General features: G+C 48.7%; 1 protein-coding gene across 2 annotated transcripts in view; it reads left to right on the top strand.

Annotated features, from left to right (window-relative positions):
- Positions 1 to 4226: 4226 nt before the first annotated feature.
- Positions 4227 to 21681, top strand: part of LOC125629219 (uncharacterized) — a 45925-nt gene continuing 28470 nt past the window's right edge. The window contains exons 1-3 of one of the 2 annotated variants that reach the window (XM_075123963.1): positions 4227 to 4367; positions 5993 to 6109; positions 16601 to 18438. In XM_075123963.1, the coding sequence (XP_074980064.1) occupies positions 6076 to 6109; positions 16601 to 18318 (1752 nt within the window). In that variant the 5' untranslated portion in view covers positions 4227 to 4367; positions 5993 to 6075 and the 3' untranslated portion in view covers positions 18319 to 18438. Of the gene's footprint in view, positions 4368 to 5992; positions 6110 to 16600; positions 18439 to 21681 lie in introns of those variants that run through there. The other variant, XR_012666286.1, reaches the window with a different exon arrangement.

The following is a 21681-nucleotide window of genomic DNA, read 5'->3' as shown; positions in this document are numbered from 1 at the left end:
TACTGTTATACAAGCAGTGATGAGACCTCATCTGAAATACTGTGGGCCATTCTGGTCTCCCATGTTTAAGAAGGATGAATTCAAATTGGAATAGGTGCAGAGAAGGGCTACTAGGATGATCCAAGGAATGGAAAACCTGCCCTAGGAGAGGAGACTCAAAGATCTTGGCCCGTTTAGCGTAACCAAAAGAAGGCTGAGGGGAGATATGATTGCTCTCTATCAATAGATCAGAAGAATAAATACCAGGGAGGAGAGGAGTTATCTAGGTTAAGCACCAACGTTGGCCCTAGAACAAATGGATATTGGCCATCAATAAGTTCTGGTTTGAAAATAGGTGAAGGTTTCTAGCCGTCAGAGTGAAGTTTTGGAACAGCCTCCAAAGGAAGCAGTGGGGGCAAAAAAACGAACTGGCTTCAAGACTGAGCTCGATACCTTTCTGGAGGGACTGGTAGGATGGGACTGCCTACAATGGCGTGTAGTCAATCTGCAACTGCTTGCAGCAAATATCTCCAAAGGCCGGTGATGGGACACTAGATGGGGAGGGCTCTGAGTTACTACAGAGAATTCTTTCCCAGGTGTCTGGCTGCTGGCTCTTCCCCACATGCTCAGGGTCTAATTGATCGCCATATTTGGGGATGGGAAGGGATTTTGCCCAGATTGGCAGAGACCCTGGGGTTTTTTGTTTTTATTTTGCCTTCCTCTGCAGCATGGGGCATGACACGTGTCATTTGCATGTTTAAACTCATGTAAATGGTGGATTTCTTTGTAACTTGAAGTCTTTAAATAATGATTTGAGGATTTCATTAACTCAGCCCAAGGTTCAGGGTCTATTACAGAAGTGGGTGAGTGAGGTTCTGTGGCCTGCGATGTGCAGGAGGTCAGACTAGATGATCACGATGGCCCCTTCTGGCCTTAATGTCTGTGAGTCCATAAACTGTGCCTTGCGTTGCACAGACACTGATGGAGATCAGGACCACAACATGCTGCGCATGGCAGAGAATCTGACTGAGATCAGCACCCCCATTGTGCTGGGCACTGCACAGACAGAGAGGGACAGTCCTTGCCCCAAAGAGATCACAATCCACATAGACAATGGGTAGAAGGAAAAGAGAGAGAGGCTGTGACTTCCAAGGTCAACAAGTAGGTCAGTGACAGAATGAGGAACAGATCCTGCTAACTCCAGAGCCCCGTCACCCGCAGCTTGAAAGGTCCCCAGACCCCACTGTATTAGGCTGCAGAAAGAGGTGGTTTGTCCATTGATGCACAGGCTGTCTTGGCTGGGAAGCTCAGCTGCAGTCCCTGCACACAGCTGGGGGTGGGTGTCCTGGGTCAGGAGAAGTCAGTGTCCAATCCTGTGGGGCTGTGCTCCTGGCTCGTACCTCCAGCACTCACTGCTGCCCCTCCGTTACCAGCTGCACTGTTCAGCCAGCCCCACGCCTCAGTGAGGTCACTGCCCCCACCCTCCACACAAACCCACACTCCAAACCTTCAAACTGCGACATGGTGCACCAGTGCCAGAGTGCACTAGTGTGAATTGTGTCTGTACTAAGGGTTTGCACCAATGCCTAAAACACCAGCGTGGCAGAGACCTTCAGTACCCACAACAGCAGTACGGTGGCCCTAGAACTGGGATCTATTTCTAGCTCTGTCACGGACGTCCTGGGTGACCTGGTACACATCAATGTTTCTCCTCCCAACTTTAGTCTGTTTAAGCAGCTGCCCACTCACTGGGGTCTCCTCTCTCTCCAGAGCTGCTCACCACTAAAATCTGTGTGGGTGTCAGCAGAGCTAAGGTAGGTGAGCTCTGGAATAGTTTTAAAAGGGCGGCTGCCAAGTCTCTTTCCGTGGAAGAACAGGTAGGAGAAACCTCTGTCAGAGAAAATCTACATATACTTGGTCCTGCCTCGGCAGAAAGAGCTGGACTTGATGACATCTTGAGGTCCTCTCCAACCCTACATTTCTATGATGCTATGCAATATATATGTATAAAAACACAACATACAGAATAAAACCCACCACAACATAATGTCAGGCACTTCAGACAAAAAAACAACAAAAAACTACACTCCACAGCAGGAAATGACAATACAAAGGAAAAGAAAGCAACACAAGGCAAACTAAGACACCCTAGGACAAAAGTACACAATGGAAAAGAGCTCAACTCAAACCAACACAACACCGGCACCACACAAGCTGAGGCAAAACAATGCTCCATAAAACTCTGCAACACAACATGGTGCATCACAGGTCCAATTGGCACCATGCAAAACAGCTCAGGCTAGAATGACACAGCACAGAAGTGAATTCATTCAATGTAGGCCTGGAAGGGAGCTTGAGAGGTTGTCTACGCAAGCCTCCTGTGGTGAGGCAGGACCAAGTATCCCTAGACATTCCCAGACTGGTGTACCTCTAACCTGGTCTTCAAAACCTCCCATGAAGGAAATTCCACAACCTCCCTTGGAAGCCAATGAGATGCAAACACAGACCAAAACAAGGCTGTACACACACACGCTGGGCTTGGGGTTAAGGGGAGAGGCAAGGATTCAAACAATCTGGGTTCGGTTCCCAGTTTTGCCCCAAATTCTCCATGCGAACTTGTCAACTCTCTGAGTTTCAGCTTCCCCATCTGTAAAATGGAGAGCAGCCTCCCACCATTTGCACGATTTAGCCTTTGAGCTTTTTGGGGCAAGGAATCTCCGTCGCTGTGGGCACGTCTACACTGCAGTTAGACACCGGCGGCCGGCCCGTGCCCGTTGACTTGGGCTCACAGGGCTCAGGCCGCGGGGCTGTTGAATGGGGGTGTCGATGGTCCGGCTTGGGCTGCAGCCCAAGCTCTGGCCCCCTCCCACCTCGCAGGGTCTGGGCTCAGCCTGGAGGACATCTACCCTGCCATGAACCAGCCCCTTCGCCCGAGCCCTGGGCGCCCGAGCCGGCTGGCATGGGCCAGCTGTGGGTTTTTCACGGCAGTGTAGAGATACCCGTACAGCGGTGGGGTGAGCGCAGGGCCAGGCCCAACGGGGACACGGATCTCAGCCAAGGTCTCTAAAGAGCCCAGTCGGGCGCTGCCCGGCGCGAGGGGGGGGGGGGGCCGTGATCTCGGTCCGGGGCCCAGTTGTACCCGGCACAACAGCGGGCTCAGACCCCCCTTGACGTCTCTGCCGCTCCAGGAACAACGAGGTCCCCGGTTTTGTTCCCCCGCCTCTGCGGCACCCGGCACGACGGGGGGGGGGGGGGGGGCCCGATTTCGCCGCGGGCTGGCGCAGGGCCTGGCACGAAGGGGGCCCCAAAGTCGGTCAGGGTCCGTGCCCGGCACCCGGGGGGGGGGACCTCAGTCCGACACCTGGGGGGGGGGGGAAGCGGGAAGATCGCCAAGGATTTGCTGTCGGTATCTCAGAGGGGAGGAGAACACGGGGCACAGGCGACGGGCACGTCCCTGCAGGGAAAATGGGGGGCCGGGGACCCCCCAGACCGGAGACCTGAACTGGCCACGGGCGGAGGGGGGAGGAAACGGGGTTCGGGGGGGGGGCAGAGCCCGTCTCAGGGAGGTGGGGGGAGGGAGGGGTCACCCCGGCTGCCCCTCGCTGCTGTGGGGACAGAAAGGGGGCAGGGCGGGAGCGGGGGGGGGGTCCCAGGGGAGGGGGCAGCGGTAAATCCGGGGGGATCTCAGCCCCCCCCCCCGCCTCTCCCCGCTCCCCCCGGCCACGTCCGGGCTGCGCCGACATTTTCCCTCCCCCCTTCCCTCAGGTCTCCCCCCGCCCCCCTTCTCCTGCCCCCCCCCGGACACGGGGCAGAGTCGCCGCCCGGCCCCGCCCCCGCGGCTCGCTCCGGTACCTGGAGGCTGCAGCGCCGCCGCCCGATCTGCGCATGCCCGGCCCCCCCCAAGCTCCCCCGATCTGCGCATGCCCGGCTCTCCGCCCGATCTGCGCATGCTCAACTCCCAACCCCCTCCACCGATCTGCGCATGCCCAGAGCCGGGCGACCTAAAACCCGGCTCCGGCTCCGGCTCCAACGGCCCCGCAGAGCCGCGGCGCCTTCGCAGCCGGGTTCCCCCGCCCCCCACGTCTCTTCCGTACCCAGAGAGTCAGGAACTACATCTCCCAGCCTGCCCCGGGGCCGCTTCCGCCCTCTCCGGCCCAGGTAAGGGTTCGGGTTTCCGCGGCTGTTATTACTGCGCATGCTCCGTGCGAGCGCCGCTCGTGCTCCCGCCCCCCGCGCCTAACGTCACTTCCGCCGCCTGTGACGCGAGAGGCCGGCCCTGGGGTCTGTGCTGGGGGGGCTCCGTCATTGACCCCCCCCCCCCCCGTGCCCGGCCGGGGGGGGTTCTGCAGCCGGGACCCGCCCCCCGGGCTCTGCCCGCCCCCGCCCCGGTGAGTGGGAGACCCCGCGGGGGGGGGGGGCAGGAAAGTGACTCTCTGCCCCCGGCACGGCTGGGATTGGGGGGGGGCAGAGACTGGGGCCCGCGGGGGGGTCCCCTGGGGGGAGGGGGGTGTCGGGCGGGGGGGGGTTGAACTGTCTCTGTGCAGCCAGGAAATTCCCGGGGGGGGGAAGTGGGGGGCGGGGGGGGGGGAGTTATTTGGATCCTGTCCCTGTTTGTGCCCCTTCCCCCCCCCACGGGCACAAATGCCCCCCAGTTTTCCCCTTTTCCCTCTCGGTAGCTCCCACGTGGCTGTAAACTCCCCCCCACCCCCCCATTGATCCGCTCTCTCCTCTCCCCTGATCCCCCCCCCCGTCTCTCCCTCCTCCTCACATGTCCATTGAAACTCCCCTCCCGTGGGGGGGGGCGGGATTTCCTCCCCCCCCCCCCCCGTTTTATCCGCAGCGATTTGTCCCGGTGTCGGTGGGAAGTTGGAGCCCGGAGCCATCCCCCAACCTGGCTGCCCCGGCGTGGGGGTGGGAGGAGACGCCGGGTCTCTGCCGGGGCGGGGAAGGGACTCCTTTGGTTCCGCTTTTTTCTAGCCTTGTCTTCAGAGACTTTGTTACGGGATGGAGGGAGCGGGAAGGAGAAGGGAGTTTGAAAATGTCTCGGTGGGCTTAGCCTGGCAGGAGGGGCCCGGTCTACACTGTAATGCAGAGAACAAGCGTTTTCCCAGCACGGCAGAATCTAGGCTCTCTGTCTGCAGGGAAGGAGCCTGGGGGAGTCGTGATGTGAAATGAACTAAAGCCCGCTCCTAAACCTCCACGACGGCCCTTCTCGCCCTGCCAGGCTGCAGAACGATGCCCACGTTTCCCTCCGGCTGATCCCGTCCTCCCAGGGGACGGGGGAGACAAATGGCTGCAGCGGAGCCAGCTCAGATAGGGATTATGGAGGGGGCAGGGTGTTTTGGGGGTTCCTGCAGGAGGGAGAGGGACAGCAAATACACCGGAGAGGGGAAGGTTTGCATCGTCTGGTTTGGAGGTTGGAGCGGGGCAGGAAATGCACAGGGTGGAGAAAGGGAGGAGGCCAGGGGGTGGCAGACCTGCTGGGAGTTGTTTAATAAGTGGCCTAGATTCTAGGAACAGACCCATGAGGTTCAGAGGTGGAAATGCCCTAATTTGTTGAACAGAAAATAACCCACCTACATGGGGCTGGGAAAACGGACCAGACTCGTAGTGCTGGAGCCTGATCCAGCTAATCAGCGGCAGCGCTGAGATTTGAAAGGACCACTCACCAGTCAGGCTCAGGGAAGCTGCCCCTCGCTTCATATCCAGCTCCTCACAAGGAGGAGGGTGTTGGGCTTCCAATCAGGGAGCTCGCCCTGGACCCTGCTGAGGGCTCCATCTCCTGTATCCGTCTGTGGTTGGTCGGAGTTTGATGGATCTGCTGAGAGAGAGGAGGGGCTCTCTCTTCATCCCCTCACCCTGGCATTTCCTGGATGCTCTGAGCGGGGTGGGGGTGCAACTCTGTTGACTGTGAGCCTCCCAGAGCTTCCGTTTGATTGGCTCCTCTCCCCCACGAATAGTGGGGCTGTGAGTGGGGCAGCAGGCACTGAGTGTGGGACTCTTGCTCTTTCAGAGGCTGGTGACCTTCGAGGAGGTGGCTGTGTAGAAGACTGGGCTCTGGTGGACTCCGCTCAGAGAGCCCTCTACAGAGACGCCATGCAGGAGAACTATGAGAATGTGACCTCCCTGGGTAAGGATTCCTGTGCCCTCGGTTCTTGGAAGGGGAAATGAAGAGATAAGGTTCATACCAGCCCCACAATGCCACCTCTGCTCTGTCCTGTTTCTGCATCACCCCAACATGCCACTGACACATACAATACCACTCTACCCTCTCCTCCTACAGAACACTTCGGGAACAGAGCACAGGAGCAGTATCGCACAGTGTCAAATATCTCCTGTTTGCTGAAATAAAACTGGGGGTTAGGTTCAGCATAACCAACAGAAGGTTCCCACCCCTGACCTTCTCTCAAATCCTGAGCCTTCTCCACCCAGACCAGAATGTGCTTGGTGTATAACAAGCAGGCTGCTGGAGTCAGAGCTTGCTGGTCCAGGGTTACTGATCACACAGACCTTGAATGCTGGCTGGGGGAATCCAAACAAGGGAGCTCCAGCAGCAGAACACTGAATCTCACCCAGGATTACAGATGAGACAACGCCTCACAGGTCTGGATAGCCCCCGTGCATGTGAAAATGGCCTAGGTTGCTAGTCTTTGCTCCCCCTTCACCATGTGCGGTAGCCACAATCTCTCTTCTCTGCAGATTCCTTGGATCTTGGAGTGCAGCATTCCTGAAGTCACATGACCCAATTCTTATTTTTCACATTCTGCTTTTCCAGACGACTTAGTCTGTTGTTCCTGAATTGTAGCTTCTAATTTCCCAGTGTTCTCAACAGCCAGGGACTTTCCCACTCCCTCCCATTGCGCTGGATTCATTAGATTCCCTAGTACATAAATCTGGCCATACTGGGTCAGATCAAAGGTCCAGCTAGCCCAGTATCCTGTCTTCTGAGAGTGGCCAATATCAGGTGTCCCAGAAGGAATGAATAGAACAGGCAGTCATCAAGTGATTCATCTTATGGCAAAGAGAGGTTAGGGACACCATCCCTGTCCATTGTGGCTAATGGCCATTCATGGACCTATCCTCCATGAATTTATTTTGTTCTTTTTTTGAACTCTGTTATAGTCTTGGCCTTCACAACTTTCTCTGGCAAAGAGTTCAACAGGTTGATTGTCCATTGTGTGAAGAAATACTTCTTTTGGTTTGTTTTAAATTTGCTGCCTAGTACTTTAATTGGGAGACTCTCAGTTCTTGTGTTAGGAGGAGGAGTAAATAACAGTTCATTATCTACTTTCTCCACAGCAGTCTTGACTTTATAGACTTCTATCATATCTCCTCTTCTTTGTCTCTTTTCCAAGCTGAAAAGTTCCAGTCTTTTTAATCTCTCCATATACGGAATCTGTTTCATACCCCTAATAATTTCTGTTCCCCTTTTCTGAACCTTTTCGAATTCCAAAAATCTCTTTTTGAGATGGGTGATGACATCTGCTCTCAGTATTCAAGATGTGGGTGTACCATGGATTTATATAGAGGCAATATGATATTTTCTCTGTTATTATCGATCCCTTTCTTAATGATTCCAGCGTTCTGGTTGTTTTTTTGATGGCCGCTGCACATTGAGTGGATGTTTTCAGAGAACTCTCCACAATGACTCCAAGATCTGTCTCTTGAGTGGAAACAACTAATTTAGACCCGATCATTTTATATGTATAGTTGGGATTATGTTTTCCAATGGGCTGCAATATATGTTATCCTGATATGTTGTACTGCTGAGATCCTGCATTCAGTGATATCCCTGCCCTTCCTGTTCCCTTTCTCCACTGAACCCCACCAGCCCATTCTTAGTGTTCCCAGCTTCCCCAGGACTCTCTCATTGTGTCTGGACCTCTGTCAGCAAGAAGCAGTGCCAGGGAGACTTGACCTCTGTCTGCAGTCTTCAATTTCTGGGACATGGATTTATTTTCTCTGTGTTGTAAGAGGCTCTGTTATAATGAGTTTCTGTGACATTACCCAGAGTACAGTCTGGACTGTTGAACAGTTGTATCCACTCAGTTCTCCAACCTGGGGTACCTTTTCCACTGTTTGACTGTGAGAACAGCCTCTCTTGGCCAGTAAACACCCCGTCTCCAGCATGTAACTCTCTCCCAGCTACACAGTACTGAGTGCTGCTAGTCAGCCACTCATGAATTACACCTCAGGAGAACACCAGCAAATTGTCAAGTGCCAGACTTTCCCCCAGAAATGTGCATCTTGCACCATCCAGCACATTACTGAACAGCACAAGCTCATATTAAATCTTGAATTTCATCAGTGGAAAATGACATGCACCAGCCTTGTTATCCCAAATGGAATTCCCCAGAGACTTTAATCCAAACACACTGGTGTGATATTCCACTCTGGTGTTATCTGCACTGGTGATCTGCTAGGCCTCTCCAATCCTTGACTCTGGGACCCAGCCTTACCCTCCTCTACTGTGAGAAACCCCACTCCGAGGCTGTTCACGCACAGCCTCTGGCATGTAAGCTGCTCCCAGCTACTGGCAAGCGAATGACACTAGCCAATATCTCTGGTCCCAGACACAACCCTAGGAACTGCCATCTTGCAGTGTCCGGTAATGCTCGCTGGATGATGCAAGGTTGTATAAGTTTGTCAATTTAACAAAGAAATTCATCTGTACCAGGCTTGTTACCTAAAGGGGAGCCTTTGATATACTTCAAACCAAACACACTGCTTCAGGTAGAATAAACAAAGAGATTTATTAGCTATAAAGATATATGTTAAATGATTATAAATTAAAGTATAACCAGTCTGATTTGGTCAAATGAAATAAAAGCAAAACACATTCTAAGCTGATCTTAGCACTTTCAGTGTCCTTACAAACTTAGATGCTTCTAACCCAGGCTGGCTGGTTACTTTTCAGTCAGGCTCTCCCCTTTGATCAGCACTTTAGTCACTTGGTGATGTCTGTAGATGTAGGTGGAAGAGAGAGAGCCAGCATGGCAAATGTGTCTCCCTTTTATCATGTCCTTTCTTCCCTCATGGCTTTCCTGCCCCCCCACCCTCAATTCAGAGTCAGGTGAGCATTTATGAGTCTCTCCAAGCAAAGTTGAGCAATTCCTGTGGTGTGGCCTCGTGCCAGTCAGTCATTGCAATGTAGCTTCCTTGCTGGACAGTGGCTGTTGATGGGTTGACACCCCACTCAGGCATTGGTTACTTTCCTTGCTGTTGCCTCTGGGGAGCCAATATCTGGCTGATTTCCCCCAACTTACAACATGTTTTAGTGACAACCATGCTACACAATTCTCATAACGTCATATGCATTAATGATATACATGTATGGATAGAGAAATGAGTTTCAGCAAATCATAACCATTCTCCTGATACTTTACAAGGCATGCTTTATACATAAGATCGGGAATATATGGAAATGAGGAAAACGGGGGTTACGGCATGCTTCCCCAAGGTATAGAATGTGTCACCTCTCCCCCCTTAGTTTACTGCAAGAGGATTAGTCCCTGACTAGTTCGAAGGCAGTTTCCCCATTCACACACAGCAAACCAGTGTTTTTTAGGGGTTTTTCTGCTGTGATAACCTGTGAACAGGTTTAAATCTTAATTGAAAAGTAGCATTATCATAAGGTTTATCATCTGTGTCAAAATTCTTATCCCCAAAACTTAACATTAGTACCAAAGTTTTTGGGTGTTTACAAGTATCTTTATGATACCACGCCCTCTGTTCAGATATTCTAGTTTGAGGTTAGTTTATTCATTACCCATGGTTTCCTTTGAGTCTCTCCCATGTAATCAGTCACTGGCTTTTCCTTCCTTCCAGTGTTCCCTTCTGTGTGAGCTCTTAATTTAATCATATTTCTGGAATTTTGGTGCCTCACGGTCTGATAAGATAGTTGTTTATGGGGATCCTACACATTGTCTGGCCCTTTGGGGAGCAATCTCCCAACCCCAGGACTTTACGTATGCAGAAAATCCAGCTCCCCTTTTGGGGTTACCTTGTGTTTCCCCCTCCTAGCACTGAGTCCTTCCCTGCGCCCTAGAAGGCTGTGATCTATGCTGTCTCGGCTAGATGTGTTTACCCTTTGATCAGATTCACCCTTTCCCAGCAGCTCTCCCATAACTGCTCCCTGTCTCTCACCAGCCTGGGGGCAAACACCCCCTTCTCTGTCTGTTGGGTCATTTGTATTCTGGCAAACTACCACATGGCAATTTCCTGGTCTCAACTCCTCTGCTGTGACAGGCCGTTGGAGCTGCATCTTGATGTAAAACTTTGCTTTCCAAAACCTTATCAGAAATAACATCCTGAAAAACTGGGACCTGGATTGGGGTACCCTCCGCCACCCCTTTCTCTGTCCCCGAGAAGTCAGCTGTGTGACTGCTCCCCTCTGGGAAGTCAGTTACACAGTTCCTTCTCAAAACCTGGGTCACAGGCTGAGTGCCATCCTCCTAGTGTCCTGGGCATCCTGCCTCAAGTGACTAGTGAGAAGATATTCCTGTACTCCCACTATTCCTTCCCCCGTTTCCTCCTCTGGGTCTCCTCATAAAACACATTTCTCTGTGCTCTGTAAGAAGGGATCCGTCTCTTCTTCATCTGCAATACTCTGCCAGCTAACAACTGGGACAGTTTCCTTAATTACAGATGACACCTCTCCTGCCCCTGTCCCTGAGGGCCTGTTGACTTCTGCTGGAAAGGAGCTTGTCTCGGCCTCTCCCATACTTGGAAGCACCCTACTTCCCTGTGTTAGAGTCACAGGAATCCTCACCACCTGAGTGGTTTCTGAGATCCCCTGCCCCTTCTCTGGGATCTCCTCTGGGACACATTGCTATATGCTCCCTAGAGTGTGTTTTTCCCTCTGCTTCAGCTGAGACCTTCTGGCAGCTAACAACCTGGACAGATCTTTCTCTGGCAGGCATTACACCCCCATCCCTTCCTGATGTGGTGTTACTTCCAGCTGCAGTGCAGGAGTTGGTCTCAACCACCCTCTCACCTGGAAGCATGTGGCTTCCCCCAGCTGCAGAAGAATCAAGGAGACACTCTCCCATTCTCTCAGCAGTTCCTGAGACCTTACCCTTTCCCTCGGGGGTCCCAGCATAACACTCCCTCCTGCTGCAGGTAAATACTTTAACCTGAGCTACGTGGAAAAAATCATTACCAAGGAGCAGGTAGAATAGAAGGTGTTCCATTACCCCCACAGTCAAAACACTTCCCAAACCACATGGATTTTTAGCTAGTGGTATGAGGAATTTGCTTTCACCCACCGCCACAATCTCTGCCATTTGGCCAGGCAACATACTGGCATTTGGGACCACACTCTCTCTGACCAGAGAGATCTGAGCCCCTGTATCCCTCTGCCACAAGTATTTTCTGCCATCAATTTGGACAGCCTTAACATGCTCCATATCTGGTTCTGCAGAGGCTAACCTCACAGAGCCAATATGATAGGTTTCAGTTATTTGGGGGTTTCTGTGCTGAGGACAACAGAACTAACATGAGCTATTGGTTGCCTGCTTCCTCCTAGCACAGGGCATTTATTGACAGAATAAGGAGTAATGGTCTCAAGTTGGAGAGAAGGGTGTTTAGGTTGGATATTAGGCAAAACTTTTTGAAAAAATATTGAACTTTATAAAGCATTAAGGTACCTAAAGGGTTAAACGCTAAATACGAAATCAAACAACACTAGTTACCTGTATCTGGCAAAAAATTTCTCAGTTTTGCAACTTTGAATGAAAGAGTCAAATGGATTTTAGTTGTATTATTTAAAAACAAAACCAATTCATCGTAAACCCACAAAACAAGAGTTTTGCAAACCAGGAGTGTTGCTTTAGGTCTTAAACACTCCACATATTTACACACTCTATTTATACACTCCTTTTTTTTCTGAACATTCTTTGCACTGCTTGAATTTTTACACAGCTGTCCATAGATAACATTTGTATACATTTGGGGGCAGTTATGTTCCACTAGGAACCCCTTATGTTCTTTTAGCGAATTTCACTAAATTGCTCATAGGCTAATGATTTAAATGAGATTGTCTCTCTGCCTGTCTTATTTACAGACATTCCTTTGGAATACAGCCCATTTTCCCTTCAGAACGGCTGCAAAGGAAACCAAGCGTTCTCTTTCTATAACTGTCACGGGGTCCACCCTCTTGTCCCTGCGCCCTGTGCTTGGGCTGGTTAAATAAAGAGTCCCAACACCACCTTCAGCTGTTTCACCAGCCTGTCTTTATTTACAGTGCTTTATGCAGCCCCAATTCCCCTAACAGCTATTCCCTCACAGACCCTCCCCAGGGTCTTCTGGCCCTTGAGGCTCCCGTCAGTTGGTAAGGAGGCAGAGATGTAGCCCTCCTGTCTCCTCCCAGGCTAGCCTCCTTCCTGAGCTTCTTCCAGCATTTATATAGCCCTCCCAGACCTCAGCCCAGCTCTCTCTACTTGGCTCAGCTTATTACTCTGAGCCAGCCCTTATTAGGGCCTGCAGCTGGGCTCCCTGCTGAGTGCCTGGGCCCTTGCGTCTGGCCTCCCTGCGAGAAAGCGGGGCGCAGCCAGCTTTTTAGCAGGGCATCTAAAGGGTTTACCTCTGCCCTGCTACAATAATCCTTTGCCTTTTTAACATTTTTACAATGTTCAACTGCTTAATTCCCTCCAGCCTCTGCAGAGTTAACTTCTCAGTCTTTTTTTTAATCGCCTGTTAAAATGACACCTTCATCAACTCCGCTTTCACCATTCATAGAATCATAATAATAGAATATCAGGGTTGGAAGGGCCCTCAGGAGGTCATCTAGTCCAACCCCTTGCTCAAAGCAGGACCGATCCCCAACTAAATCATCCCAGCCAGGGCTTCGTCAAGCCTGACCTTAAAAACCTCTAAGGAAGGAGATTCCACCACCTCCCTAGGTAACGCATTCTAGTGTTTCACCACCCTCCTAGTGAAAAAGTTTTTCCTAATATCCAACCTAAATCTCCCCCAGTGCAACTTGAGACCATTACTCCTTGTTCTGTCATCTGCTACCACTGAGAACAGTCTAGATCCATCCTCTTTTTGGAACCCCCTTTCAGGTAGTTGAAAGCAGCTATCAAATCCCCCCTCATTCTTCTCTTCCATAGACTAAACAATCCCAGTTCCCTCAGCCTCTCCTCATAAGGCATGTGTTCCAGCCCCCTAATCGTTTTGTTTTGTTGCCCTCCGCTGGACTCTATGCAATTTTTCCACATCCTTCTTGTAGTGTGGGGCCCAAAACTGGACACAGTACTCCAGATGAGGCCTCACCAATGCTGAATAGAGGGGAATGATCACGTCCCTTGATCTGGCAATGCCCCCTACTTATATAACCCAAAATGCCATTAGCCTTCTTGGCAACAAGGGCACACTGTTGACTCATATCCAGCTTCTCGTCCACTGTAACCCCTAGGTCCTTTTCTGCAGAACTGCTGCCGAGCCATTCGATCCCTAGACTGTAGCAGTACATGGGTTTCTTTCATCCTAAGTGCAGGACTCTGCTCTTGTCCTTGTTGAACCTCATCAGATTTCTTTTGGCCCAATCCTCTCATTGGTCTAGGTCCCTCTGTCCTATCCCTACTCTCCAGCGTATCTACCACTCCTCCCAGTTTAGTGTCATCTGTAAACTTGCTGAGGGTGCAGTCCATGCCATCCTCCAGATCATTAATGAAGATATTAAACAAAATTGGCCCCAGGACCGACCCTTGGGGCACTCCACTTGATACCGACTGCCAACTAGACATGGAGCCATTGATCGCTTCCCGTTGAGCCTGACGATCTAGCCAGCTTTCTATCCACCTTATAGTCCATTCATCCAGCCCATACTTCATTAACTTGCTGGCAAGAATACGGTGGGGTTCCAGGGATCTGAATTCCATAAGCCTATACTTACTTTTTTGCCACTATGCCCTCAGGGCTTCCAACCTGTTTTCCTTTTTTTTTTTTTTTTTTTTTTTTTTGTTGCCTACTTGCTTGTCTGGGCCTGACCCTACTTTCCTCGCTGAACCCTCCCTTTTCATGGACACAGGCTTTGTTCCACTACCAATTTAGCAAGGAGGCCCGACTGGTCCCTTTCCTTAACCATTTCTTTTAAAATTGGGGAAATCACAATATCATTCACAAAAAAATACTACATTGCCCAAACTCCTTTATCCTTCAGAGTTTGGTTTAACAGAGCAAGATCTGTTTAAAAGGGGAGTAATCTCTCAAACAAAGTATCGTCATTGGATTGCTTCCTTTTAAACATTTCTTACGCAGGTGCTGCCATTATTCTCCCACACTCCTTTATTCTTCAGAGTTGGGTCTCGCATAGAAAATACTGCCTAAACATTTTCTTTAATTAATTTGTTTTACCTCTATAACTTTTCCATGCCCACGTTCATGCTGGGACTTACAAAACACATAAGTCTATACCCACTAAAAAGAATTCTGTCTGACAGAGCGGGGGAAACACTATGCTCTCTACGCTTTGGGCTTGGTCCCGCTATGACCGAGCGTATATTCACCTATCCAGTTTCCCCCGACAGATGGGTTGGAGCTAGGACTCCTATTGCGTGTATCTTCTCCGACCGGGGCTGTGTACAACGGAATGATTACTTTGTATGTATGGTATACCTTTTAGCAATATTTAGCAGTATGTTCAACAATCACAGTGCATGTTTTCACCCTTTTGCAATTCTCCACCAAAAATCTTATGCTTATAAGAAGCACACAAGATCTTTTTCAGGGGAGAAGGCAATATGCTGTGTTTATTGAAGATACAGTAATTAGTATATATGCATTCAGTCACACCACACACAAACACACTGTCCCGCCAGTCGATGTTATAGTTACCGGTCTGGAGTCCGGATCGATCTAGCAGCCAGCTAGGCTGATCCCTGGTAGGGAGGAGCCAATTTCCATTTGTTGCTACACAATGTTCTGGGGAAATCTTGGCAGGACAAACCCAAATTTTCATGGCAAGGCACCCTGTTTATATACAGATTTTCCTTCATTCGGACTGTCATAAAGGGAAGGGTAACCGCCTTTCTGTATACAGTGCTATAAAATTCCTCCTGGCCAGAGGCAAAACCCTTTCACCTGTAAAGGGTTAAGAAGCTAAGGTAACCTTGCTGGCACCTGACCCAAAATCCCCAATGAGGGGACAAGATACTTTCAAATCTGGAAGTGGGGGAAACAAAGGGGTCTGTCTGTCTGTGTGATGCTTTTGCCGGGAACAGATCAGGAATGCAGCCTTCCAACTCCTGTAAAGTTAGTAAGTAATCTAGCTAGAAAATGCGTTAGATTTCCTTTTGTTTAATGGCTGGTAAAATAAGCTGTGCTAGAGGGAATGTATATTCCTGTTTTTGAGTCTTTTTGTAACTTAAGATTTTGCCTAGAGGGATTCTCTATGTTTTGAATCTGATTAACCTGTAAGGTATTTACCATCCTGATTTTACAGAGGTGATTCTTTTACCTTTTCTTTCATTAAAATTCTTCTTCTAAGAATCTGATTTTTCTTTGTTCTTAAGATCCAAGGGTTTGGGTCTGTGTTCACCTGTACCAATTGGTGAGGATTATTATCAAGCCTTCCCCAGGAAAGGGGGTATAGGGCTTGGGGGGGGGGGGTATTTTGGGCAAGACATTTCCAAGTGGTCTCTTTCCCTGTTCTTTATTTAAAACGCTTGGCGGTGGCAGCATACTGTTCAAGGACAAGGCAAAGTTTGTACCTTGGGGAAGTTTTTAACCTAAGCTGGTAAGAATAAACTTGGGGGGGTCTTTCATGCAGGTCCCCACATCTGTACCCTAGAGTTCAGAGTGGGGAAGTAACCTTGACAGGGACCAATGAGTTTTGCACCATTATTCTGTAATCAATTGGTGTTCGAGTGCTTGTTTTCTTAAATTGTGCTCCTCATCCTTTTATCTTTTTCTTCCATCAAGATCCTCAGGGAGTTATCCCAAGCTGGTTTTAATCACAGCTATCTTGTCCCCTGTGATAGGGGCCTGTCTCAGCTTTAGAGTCATCAATCTGCCCTCTTCTCACATTTCACTAGGGGCTTGTTGCAGCCTCCTGGTGCCCTTGCATCTGTCTCCAGTTCCTCCCTCATACATCTGGTTCAGCGATGGCCTTCACACTTATCTCTTAACACACACATTCCTCATTCACACACACACAACAGAATTAATTTACATACAACATTTTGAACAAGAACATCAAATTGCAATGCAAAAGAAAACAATCATGGCATTCGTTTACTTATTTTAAAATGCTAAACCTACAACAAATTGGTGACCCTCAAAGGTCTGTTACTGCCTTGAAATCAGTCCAGACACAGATTCTGGCTGATGTATCTCTATCCATTGGCCCATTAGGCCCTTCCTTTCTGTTATTCAAAAAGGGTGGCTGGCAGGATTTGATCAGATCAAACACTAAATACATTTAATACATGCTACATTCTTATTCTTTATCCTTCATTCTAAATTCTATAAAATACAAACATAAAATCCTACTACTCCATTTGGGGGAAGAGTTTGGGGGAGTTCAGTTCCTGATTTTTACTTGACCTCTCTGCAGAATTTGTTTTGGTTTGGCCTTCCCTCTTCCGTCCCTGTTTTGAGGTTTCTGTCTCTATCACAGCTGGTGATGCAATGGTGTGTGAGAAAGAAGAGCAGAATTCTCAGCAAGAAAATGTTGAGCAAGTGGATAAACACAGAGAATTATCGCAAAGATTGAAAAGAAATGCATCCAGGAGTCACGAGCAGGGAAAATCCTGTGAGACTCATCACAGACCAGAAAGAGAACAGGGAAACCAGCCAGGGGAGGAGGAGGGTAAGTTAATTTCGAGTCAGGGAATTCACAAGGACCTCAAGGAAATCACAACACAGCAGGAAATCTTCCAGGGAAAGAGAGAAAAAACATGCACTAAGCGTGGGGAAAATGTACGTGACGACTCAGCCCTTATAAAGCATCAGAGAACCCATGCAGGAGAGAGGCCCTATGAATGCAGTAAGTGTAGGAAAACCTTCAATCACAGTTCAAATCTTTTTAGGCATCAGAGAGTCCACACAGGAGAGAGGCCCTATGAATGCAGTAAGTGTGGGAAAAGCTTCACTCGCTCTTCAGGCCTTTTTCAACATCAGAGACTCCACTCAGAGGAGAGGCCCTATGAATGCAGTAAGTGTGGGAAAAGCTTCACTCGCTCTTCAGGCCTTTTTCAGCATCAGAGGATTCACACAGGGGAGAGGCCCTATCAATGCCGTGAGTGTGGGGAAAATTTCACTACCCGTTCAGCTGTTTCTGAACATCAGAAAATCCACACCAGCGTGAGACCCTATGAATGCCGTGAGTGCGGGAAAACCTTCAATCGCAGCTGGACCCTTATTCGGCATCAGAGAATCCACACAGGGGAGAGGCCCTATGAATGCAGTGAGTGTGGGAAAACCTTCACTCACAGTTCACACCTTATTAGGCATCAGAGAATCCACACAGGGGAGAGGCCGTATGAATGCAGTGAGTGTGGGAAAAGCTTCACTCACACTTCAGGCCTTTTTCAACATCAGAGAATTCACACCGGGGAGAGGCCCTATCAATGCCGTGAGTGTGGGAAAAGCTTCACTACCAACTCAGCCCTTTCTGAACATCAGAGGATTCACACAGGGGAGAGGCCCTATCAATGCCGTGAGTGTGGGGAAAATTTCACTACCCGTTCAGCTGTTTCTGAACATCAGAAAATCCACACCAGCGTGAGACCCTACGAATGCCTTGAGTGTGGGAAAACCTTCAGTCGCAGCTCGACCCTTATACGGCATCAGAGAATCCATACAGAGGAGAGGCCCTATGAATGCAGTGAGTGTGGGAAAAACTTCACTCACCGATCAGCCCTTTCTGAACACCAGACAATCCACACCGGTATGAGACCCTATGAATGCCGTGAGTGTGGAAAAACCTTCAGTCGCAGCTGGACCCTTGTTAGGCATCAGAGAATCCACACAGGGGAGAGGCCCTATAAATGCAGTGAGTGTGGGAAAAACTTCACTCACCAATCAGCCCTTTCTGAACATCAGAATATCCACACCGATGTGAGACCTTATGAATGCACTGAATGTCAGAAAACCTTCAATCGCAGGTCGCACCTTATTAGGCATCAGACAATCCACACAGGAGAGAGGCCCTATAAATGCAGTGAGTGTGGGAAAAACTTCATTAGCAGTTCAGTCCTTTCTGAACATCAGAGAACCCACACAGGGGAGAGGCCCTATGAATGCACTGAGTGTGGGAATACCTTCTCTTGGCACTCAGCCCATGTTAGACATCAGAGAAACTGCAAGGGAGATCAGGACCGTAAAAACCTCTAGGGCTATCTGTACTTTTTTTCTTAGAATATCAGGGTTGGAAGGGACCCCAGGAGGTCATCTCGTCCAATGCCCTGCTCAAAGCAAGACCAATCCCCAATCTTTGCCCCAGATCCCTAAATGACCCCCTCAGGGATTGAACTCGCAACCGTGGGTTTAGCAGGCCAATGCTCAAACCACTGAGCTATCCCTTTCCACCACCCCCATGAGTGGCCCATTTTTGCCTTTTGCCATTCACCCTGTTTTGAAATTGACCCATATGTCCTTTCTATCAACTCCATTGTCCCATGAGTAATTCGAGTGTGCCCTTCCTACAGGGAACCAGGGAGTATCACATTTATACAATTCTTCCTATTGCAAAGTTATTGTCAGAGTCACCAATGATAGATTGTATCATTGCCAGTTCTCACGTTGCTCTGGGTTGTGCTGAAGAGCAGTTATACTGGGAACTTTTAAAATTTTATATTTAAAGGAAGAGGGGTAGGGGCAGGGGGGGAAAGTGTCATTTCAGCCTTCGTGACACTGGAAGGAGATGGGGAGACTCAGATTCCCTCCTTCCCCATCACTGCAGAACGGTTACCTTTTGTCTGAGCCATGCAGAGTTTATCTTCATCACGTTCTACACATCCACTTCTCAAAGTGTCATGTGAGGAAGAGTTCTCAGCTGTCTGTGCGTGGAGATGATGCTTTGACTTCTTTAATCCTATATCAGTCTCTATGACTGGAGATGAAAGTGTCAAAGACCTGGAAGGGGAATTCAGATGGATCCCAAACACAGTGTGATTATTTGGAGTTTAAATCCCAGGTTCCATTTATTGTTAAAGCCACTTCTGGCTAAGTGGCTGTCCTGTTCTCTCTCCCACCCCTTCCCCCCCCCCATTATTTGGATGCTATGATACTAAAAATGTTGTAAATAACATAACTGACTCTTGAGACAGTGCTGAGTGAAGTATGTTTGAATGGATCATAGAAGAATGTGATGGGAGAATCTCTTGTCCCAATTCTGAATAATCAGATGTAACCTGCTCTGAAATTTCACTTGACACTTTCATTGTCATGTATTCTATCTCTCTGTGATGTGGGTTTCTATCTTTCCTGAATACCGTTTGGTCAGCCAAACGGATATTAGTTCAGTTTGATAGGAAGTAGCTCAGATTTACTGGAGAATTTAAGACAAACGACCATTTGCTAAACTGATTTTCTCACTTCAGCCTTGCTTTTTCCCCATCCCTCCATGATGACGTGGAGAAAGTTCAAGTGCAGTTCTGTCAACAGCAGAGAACTCTCTAAATCACTGCTGTTTCTTTGTCCAGTAAGTTGAACAAAGAAACAGCTAACAAAGAAACAGCCATGATTTAAAATGTTCACTCAGAAATGGTGAACAACGAGCAGAACCCCAACTAATTGGTGGATGTGCATATGATTACAGTGTATTTCAATTGTTTAAGTCCATATTGTCTGTGATAATCAGGGGAGAGAATTCCATGGTAAGTGATTTTGAACTAGGCAAAATGCCCATGTATTTGGTTCCCAAAGCATGTGTAACCCAGGCCCTACAGAACAGCGCTCCTAGCTAATCCTATGGTCTAGGAGATGCTGCCCTTCACAACACAGATGTTGAGGAAATAGGATTGAATGAATTTATCCTTTGTGGGTGCTAAAAACGTGTGTGTAAAATGAAATCAGTTTTGGAAAAGTAATAGCTGCAGAAAAATCCCTATTTTTGAATAGAATCTCCAGCTCTGGTAACCAAGAGGTTCTGATCCAGGCCTGTATCCAGTCCCTTGCCTGGAACTGTGCCACCAAATTAAAGAAAAGCTGGGCATGTTTTGGGAAGCTATTCCTCACTAACACTGTTGAGATTTTAGTGGTTTTGTAAAGGAGTCTACTTCAGAGCATTGTAAATGTACCCTACCCAAGGCCATGGACTTTGAAAGAACTGGGGTGGAAAGAGTGCATGCTCTGTTCCTGGTTTCCACCCCAGAAAAGGAAGCGATGGTGACCAATGACCCAAGGAAAATGGTTTGCACAACTCCACTTCTTAGTGCAGTGTCACTGATTACAGTTCCAGAGGATACTAGGGCTATACTGAGAACAATCCTCCTTCACCGTTTGGATCCAAAGAAAGAGAGCTTCATAGGACGTTCCTTCCCTGTGGATCCCAGACTGACCGCCTGATTGGGTAACAAGGACTTTCAGGCTGTAGAAATGATGGTAACCTTTGAGGCAACGAATGAGCCAGGCTCCAATTTCGGACTCCTGGATACTCGCATGTTGAGTCCTGATTCCATGGTTTTGCATCTGGCCCTCCGGCTACACAATAAAGGTGATGTTGCCACAGCTGCAGCAATGTCGCCGTGCTGCCGTAGCACCGCTATGAGCCGATGGGAGAGATCTCTCGTGTTGGACGTCATTAGTCCAACCCCCACAAGCGGTGGTAGCTATGTTGGCAGGAGACGCTCTCCTGCTGATGTGGTGCTGTCTACACAGGGAGTTAGGTCTCTGTAACTATGTTGCTCAGCGGTGTGGATTTTTCACACCCCTGAGCTATATACTTTTACTGATAAATGTCTTTAGTGTAGACCAGACAGCTTTATCTTTTTCAGTATGCATTTACATCCCTTCTCCTCTACCTTCTCCTACTTTGAAAGATTAAAAAGAGTGAAAAGAGGTATTTTTCCTCATGATACAAACATTCCCACCTAGGAGACCTTGTCTTGGAGAAGAACTAGAGATATATGGACTCACAGAAGTGGTTGGGACAAACCACCACTTGAGCCAAGGTATAGCTGTTGGCAGTGGGGATTAAAAGAAAACGAACATGTATGACAAGAATTTGTGATCTTTGAATATGTTGTTGTTACCAATGAGAATGAAATTATAGGTGAAGTGATTGGTTAAAGAGTAAGAGACTAATTGTGTGATCTGAATTATTTTGGAAAACTGAAAGTTGTCTTGTTTTTTGTTTTGTTAGTCGTACAGGAAATGATGGCTGATCTTGAAAAGTTAATTTGATTTAATTTACCCCCTGTAGTGTAAGGAGTTCTGGCAGAAAACCTCACTCCAAAGGTTGGGGTGGGAGAAAGTGTGAGAGAAATAGTGACAGGTTTAGAGTAGCAGCCGTGTTAGTCTGTATCCGCAAAAAGAACAGGAGGACTGGTGGCACCTTAGAGACTAACCAATTTCTTTGAGCATCAGCTTTCGTGAGCTACAGCTCACTTCATCGGATGCATAGAATGGAACATATAGTAAGAAGGGAGACACACACGCACACACAAGGTGTAAGTAGCCATACAAACTGTGAGAGGCTAATTAATTAAGATGAGCTATTATCAGCAGGAGGAATCTTTCTCTGTTAAGTATCCT

Source organism: Caretta caretta, chromosome 28 (assembly GCF_965140235.1).
Source record: "Caretta caretta isolate rCarCar2 chromosome 28, rCarCar1.hap1, whole genome shotgun sequence".
NCBI lineage: Eukaryota > Metazoa > Chordata > Testudines > Cheloniidae > Caretta > Caretta caretta.
Note: the sequence above shows the minus strand (reverse complement) of the source record. Positions and strands in the feature narration are given on the sequence as shown.